Source organism: Cryptomeria japonica, chromosome 8 (genome assembly GCF_030272615.1).
Source record: "Cryptomeria japonica chromosome 8, Sugi_1.0, whole genome shotgun sequence".
Lineage (NCBI taxonomy): Eukaryota > Viridiplantae > Streptophyta > Pinopsida > Cupressales > Cupressaceae > Cryptomeria > Cryptomeria japonica.
The window spans coordinates 161,618,498-161,625,296 of record NC_081412.1 but is presented as its reverse complement, the minus strand read 5'-3'; the positions used below and the strand labels follow the sequence as shown (position 1 = coordinate 161,625,296).

Sequence of the window (6,799 nt, the reverse complement as noted above, 5' to 3'; positions counted from 1 at the left end):
AGTCTTCACAACTATTATTCAATGAAATAATATAATGATTGATAAGATAAATTTAAAATAATATAATGATTGATAAGATAAATTTAATATTTTAAAACAATTTAGAAAAAAATATACATTAATAAAAATCTCTTCAAACTATTTTGTTTTTGTTTCTACTCACTCACTACCAATAAATGAAACCTAGGTAGTGTTTACATGAATCAGGACTCTGGATACTACAGAATCTAACAATAAAAATAATAATACTTTCAGGCAGTGCCAAGTGCAAGAAACTGAAAAAAAATAAAATAAAAAACAACCAGATTCTTCTTTATACCCACTAAACAGGGGAAGGGTTTAAGCTGGGCGGGGGGAACTACTACACATTCACACACAAGATTTTTTTTGAATTCAAACAGTAATCCGGCAACTCTGCTGATATGATACTCTTTATCATTCATGGAGAAAAAAATGCGCCGTTGGTCCATTGGGGGCCTTGAAGATCAAACATATTATGAGAGATTTCTTAGTTGATGCTGTGTTCTGATTTGATTCTGTAATTCGCAAATTAATCTTTCATTTAGAGGAATTGCAGTAATGGGCAATGATGAAGAACAATCACTGGAAGTGGGTTTGTTAGAAGTAGAACATGAGCAGATTCTACATCATCAAGAAGAGGTAATCAATTTTTCGACCCTCAAAAAACTGTTCTTTATATATCTAATTGCACTGTTCAAATGATTTGGGTGTCACAATGCAATAGTAACAGAGACTCAATCTTTGAAGGGTTGAGATGGGTTTGCAGAACTGCTAGATAGTTTATTAGGTGTTATGATTCACTTTAGAAAGACTGGTTTTTTTAAGAATTGAAATAGATTTCTGTATACCTGCTAAATACGTGTCACATTGCAATACAGAATGATTTTTTAAAGAATTGGGTGTTTTACAGGATGGAGTTCTGTACATCTGAGTTGGCTTAAGTATACCTGAGTTAGTTGTAAAAAAATTGTATTCATGAAAGAGAGGTAGCGAGTTTAAATCCTGTTTCGGAGAGGGGTAGAGTATGTACATCTTATATTTTAAGTACAGTTAGGTGCCTCCGCATTCTAGGAGTAGGAAGAATCTCATATATTGTAAGTCATCTGTAGTAGGAAGAATCTCATATATTGTAAGTCATCTGTAGACTCAAAATATCAGACTATGTAACAGAAATTTGTTTTAATTTCTATTGCTATTCTAAAAATTAGGTGTTGTATTGCAATGCAGAAAGATGAATGGTTGAAGGATCAGGAATGGCCTGTAAGCCTACTAAATAGTTAATTAGAAGTCATAAACAGGAGGGCTGAATCTTAAAGAGTTGGGTGTGGGATTGCAAGTTGAACGTTAGGTGTTAAATTGCAATATAGAAAGACTGAATCTTTGAAAGAGTTGGTTGGGTTTGTATACCGGCTAAATAGCTCATTAGGTGTCATGTTGCAATATAGAAAATCTTCAAATAATTGGGTTTCATAGTGCATTTTTTAAAATTAGTTATTTTATTGCAATGAAGAAAGATGATTTTTTTAAGGATTGGGATGAGGATTATGTAAACGTGCCAAATAGTTTATGGAAGCCTCTTGAACGTATGGGAATTTTGGTTTTTGGGGAATAAATTCTGTATGGTGTATTTCAGGAGGAGAGTCAGAACACTGGGGATGGATCTATAGATATTCATGGAAAGCCTACCGTAAGGCAAAATACAGGGGGATGGAGGGCCTGTTTCTTTATTTTAGGTATATCTTCACGCCCATTTGAAATTCAAATGCATTTAACTAGCTTCTGATAAATTATAGAATGTTCATAGCCTGAATTTTGAGAATTATGGCGTTAGTTTGTACCTGATCTTAATTTTTTTTCCTTGAAGCACTATTTAAATCATGGGAATACGTCTATTAGATAATAGATAATGGAGCATGTAACCTTGTACTTGTGAAGGAAATGGCTATCCAGCCCTTAGAATGCACCAATGCATAAATTACATCCCATACATCATAATTTATATATTGGTGTTACCCATATATACCATGATTTATGTATTGATATCTCCTAAGAATTGGATAGCCGTTTCCGTAAGCATTGGCCCTTTAACAAAAAAACAAATCATAATCTTCAGCAAGGTACCTACTTTCCTTGTACAGATGGACTTGTAAAAGTGTTAAAACACAGAAAATTAGAAAGGAACGGTACTCGTAAGAAACAATACTGAAAAGCTGTCTGCATTGGATGCAAAACAGTAAAGAGTGTCCTTCCCTATTCTGCATTTTGGACTGCCTATTTTAACATTTGGTTTTTTTTCTAATGATTTACAGGAATTGAGTGTTGCGAGCAATTGGCATACTTTGGAATCAGTATAAATTTGGTGACTTATTTGACAACAGTTTTACATCAGGGGAATGCAACTGCAGCTAAAAATGCAACTATCTGGTCAGGCACATGTTATCTGACAGCACTTTTGGGAGCAGTTTTGGCTGATGCATATTGGGGAAGATATTGGACTATTGCTGTTTTCTCATCAATCTATTTTGTGGTATGCAAACTAAACATGGAATTGGACCATTGATGGATAACAAGAAACTCTGTTGAAACATGAATCCACAAGTGAACCAAAGACCAGTTTAAATTTTCCTGAGAAAGTCTGATTCTTTCAAATCTCAGTTTTCAAAACATTTTGTGTCTATTCTGATCTCCTTGGTCATTTCTTATTGGTGGAGTAATTGTTTAGAATAAGTCACTGACATTTGTAACATAATTTTTGCAGGGAATGGCTACTTTAACTGTTTCAGCCTCTGTTTCCATCTTACAACCTTCCTCCTGTACAGGTGATGTATGCCCAACAGCAACTACACTTCAGTCTGCTGTATTTTTACTCGGGCTTTACCTGGTTGCATTAGGAACAGGAGGGATCAGGCCCTGTGTTTCTTCGTTTGGGGCGGACCAATTTGATGACACCAATCCAACGGAAAGGAAGAAAAAGGGGTCTTTCTTCAATTGGTTTTATTTCTCAGTCAATGTTGGTGCACTTGTTTCAAGCAGCATTCTTGTGTGGGTCCAAGATAATGTTGGGTGGGGATGGGGAATTGGGATTCCTACAGCTTTTATGGCATTAGCCATAGGGTGTTTCCTTTTAGGGGCACCACTGTACAGATTCCAAAAACCTGGAGGCAGTCCATTGACGCGGATATGCCAAGTAGTGGTTGCATCATTACGCAAATTGCAAAACAAAGTTCCTCAAGAGAGTTCACTCCTCTATGAGATAAAAGACAAGCATTCTGCAATTCAAGGGAGCCGAAAGCTGAAACATACCAATGATTTTCAGTATGTCTCTTGTCCATGTTACCATAGTTTTTGCATGTCATTGTCCTTTTTATTGTCTCCATAAAATCTATTTATGAGTTAAAGGGGCTCTATAATGAATGGTTTATAAGACATAACACTTGTTGAAGGTTTTGTAAATAGGATAGTAAGTTAAGTGGGCTTAACCTTGGGGAAACTCCATGGAAGTGCTCTTAGGTTGGAGTAGAACTAGGATGAGTGACCTCTCAGGAAGGCCCAATGCTTCACCTCTTGAGCATCACCTAAACGCAATGAGTACTAAGTATACCATTCATTGTCATGAGAGATGGGTTACCATTCATTGTCATGAGAGATGGGTTCTTGTAAACCACTACTCAATGAATTTCAATCAAATACTACATAGTTAAATTTTAATAGCAATATCACAATAAACCCCATTATTATTTTTTATCCTTTATATTTTTCTCATTCAACACTGCATCAAAATGATTTAGGCGGCAGAAAAATTTCAAAGTTTTCTTGATTTTCTGTATATGTTATTTATCAGCTGACAGCCTCAACCTGTTAAACTTGTTCTCCTTGTTGAAATCATATTCTTTTTTACAAATTGTATGAGTTATCAGTTTCCCTAGAGACGTTTTGTTTCGCAAATTTAAATCAGATTATCTCTTTGACCCAACACCCACATTTGCTATCATATGTATACAACATATTTGCCAGGAAACTTCATTATAGGGACATGGACCTGTGTCCTGGAAAACCCTTCCCTGTATCTACAATTTCTGATGACTATATGTAATCTTTATTTATTCATTTTGTACCCTAATTCGCTTGGAGTCTACGTCCCTGTCCCCATAGTTTGGAAGGTGTCCCGTCCCATCCTGTATGATATAGACAAACAGTGCTATTTTCCATCTCTGTACAACTTTCTAGCATTGGTCATCCTTTAATACTAATAAAAAAGGTTACCTGGAAATCTGATAGTTTACAATGCATAAAATGAATTTGACATGTTGGCAGCAATTGAAACATATATATCTTGATTGATGGTTGGCATAAATTTAAAATATTTGCAGTTTTCTTGACAAAGCGGCTATCATAACATACGAAGATGTCCAGAGTGGTGGTATTTCCAATCCTTGGAAACTATGTACTGTGACCCAAGTGGAGGAGCTGAAGATTTTGGTCCGTTTGATTCCCATCTGGGTTACTGGTATTGTATTTTCTGCTGTTTATGCTCAGATGTCCACAATGTTTGTGGAACAGGGCATGATCATGGACACCAGCATTGGTTCTTTCAGAATTCCTCCAGCATCATTGTCTATATTTGATATACTGAGTGTCATGATATGGATTCCAGTTTATGATGGTCTGATTGTGCCCATTGTTCACAAGTACACTGGTAATGAAAGAGGGTTTACTCCTCTGCAGCGCATGGGCATTGGACTGGTTGTATCAATATTGTCAATGGCAGTAGCTGCCTGGATTGAAATCAAGCGTCTGGATACAGTCACAACTCATGACATGGTTCCAATGAGCATCTTGTGGCAGATCCCCCAATACTTCTTGATAGGTGCTGCAGAAGTCTTCTTCGTTATAGGACAGCTAGAGTTTTTCTATGATCAGTCACCCGATGCCATGCGAAGCCTGTGCAATGCTCTTACACTTCTCACTGCATCGTTAGGGAATTATTTGAGTACTCTAATTCTTACCATCGTAACTTATGTCACTGCACAAGGAGGGGAGCCCGGATGGTTACCAGACAATCTAAATGAAGGCCACTTGGATTACTTCTTTTGGGTTTTGGCTTCTCTCAGCTCCTTGAATATGTTGATGTATGTTGCTTGTGTACACAGGTTTAGTTATAAAAGAGCCACTTGAGTTTCAAATCCCAAATCTTGTCCTTGCCTGTGGCAGCATATGTATTCATGTGAGTTCTTTGGAAATTGTATAGAAGCATCAAAATTGCCACCAATGAGAAATCAGTATACCTCAAAACAGTGCAGAGGAAAAAATTAACAGGGCAGCTTATTTTCCAATGCATTTAAGAAGCCAAGAAAAACAACAGTCTTGGACATGAGGCATCTGGCTTCTATGTGTTCTTCTGCATGGCCAGCTGGGCCCATATCCTGTACTTTGCCTCCTCTCATTTGTCTCTGGCTATATTTAGGTAAATTGATCTGTATTTGTTACTCTTCTCTTAATTTTGGAGATTTAACCCAGGTTTCATCTGTTTTTATCGGACTTTTCCCCTTAAAATTGTATTTGTTTATATATTATACAGTTAAAAGATTATTTGTTCTTCTCATTTTTCTGTTTCAAGACAGTCCTTCCTTCCTCTGTATCCATTTCTTATGTTGTTTCCTGGAATCACAATAGCATTTGTTCTGTTTGCCAGAAAACTCCTAAATGGTTTAAAATCTTTCAAGTTTGCAAGTTGTATCTCATTACACAGGGCTCGATTAGCCTTTGGCAGATCTCAATATACCATCTCAAATCTATATTATTAACAGAGAAGAATAAAAAGTGATAGAAATGGGAGTCGCGAGCGATGAGCAGGAAAATGATGTTTTTGGTTTGCAAGTCCTTCAAGCTTCATGTCTATTGTTGTCTACTGGAAGCAACTATCCTTCATACAAAATAACACTTTTGCACATAAAAAAATAACATCAACTATACATAAAAAGAACATACCATGAGACAAAAACTATTGATCAAACGGAATGCCTGCCGTTTTCGGTATTGACTGTGACAGAGCCTGCAAAAGATGGAACCACATTGTGCGCAGGAAACCCAGCGAAAAATAGAAAATACAACAGAATGCGAGAATCTAGAAAAAACAGCGGGTTTGAAAGCAGGTGAAAGTGAAAGGGTGGAGATAAAGGAGGAAGCAAAGGCGCGAAATTTTAAAAAAGGGTGTGTATAAAATTGAATTTTTTTGATCTTTTCATTTTCAAGGTAGGTCCAGAAGGGCTGGGTAACTGTGAATATCTATGTATTTCGAATTTTTGATTCCTTTATACTAAATCTTCTGGCTCTGTCATTTATCGATAAAAAAAACTGAAATCATATGAATTTTTATGTTATTTTTTCAATTTGGTAGGGTTTAAAAGAAATGGAGAAATGTATAGGTTTATAGGTGGAAAACATGGAGGGTATTGTTGGATTGGTTCAATTATTTAGAAATGTATAGAATGGGAAAAATGGTTAATTATGTGATAGGATATTAAAAAATTGAAGTAAATTTTTTTTTTTCATGTCTTCTTATATTTTGGGATGGCATTTATTTTTAAATTCAACAAATTAAATGCAAGGTCGAAAGCACTCGGGAAATTGAAAGCAAATGAAGAAGAAGAAGTGTTGTTTGTGTGGACAAGTCAGTGAAATAGGGTATTGATTTTATTTTTTTAATTCTTTGTCGTCCTAGTTATGGGGCTATTCAATTTATCTTTTCTATTTATAAAGGGTTTTATACAAATAACTA

The 6,799-nt window shown here is 35.8% G+C and overlaps 1 protein-coding gene across 1 annotated transcript; it reads left to right on the top strand.

The window, feature by feature from the left end:
* Positions 1–200: 200 nt before the first annotated feature.
* Positions 201–5,633, top strand: LOC131044810 (protein NRT1/ PTR FAMILY 8.3). Its single transcript, XM_057978245.2, has 5 exons — positions 201–660; positions 1,655–1,754; positions 2,331–2,548; positions 2,780–3,336; positions 4,392–5,633. The coding sequence occupies exons 1-5, from the start codon at positions 580–582 to the stop codon at positions 5,194–5,196; spliced, it is 1,761 nt and encodes a 586-aa protein (XP_057834228.2). The 5' UTR covers positions 201–579; the 3' UTR covers positions 5,197–5,633.
* Positions 5,634–6,799: the final 1,166 nt, after the last annotated feature.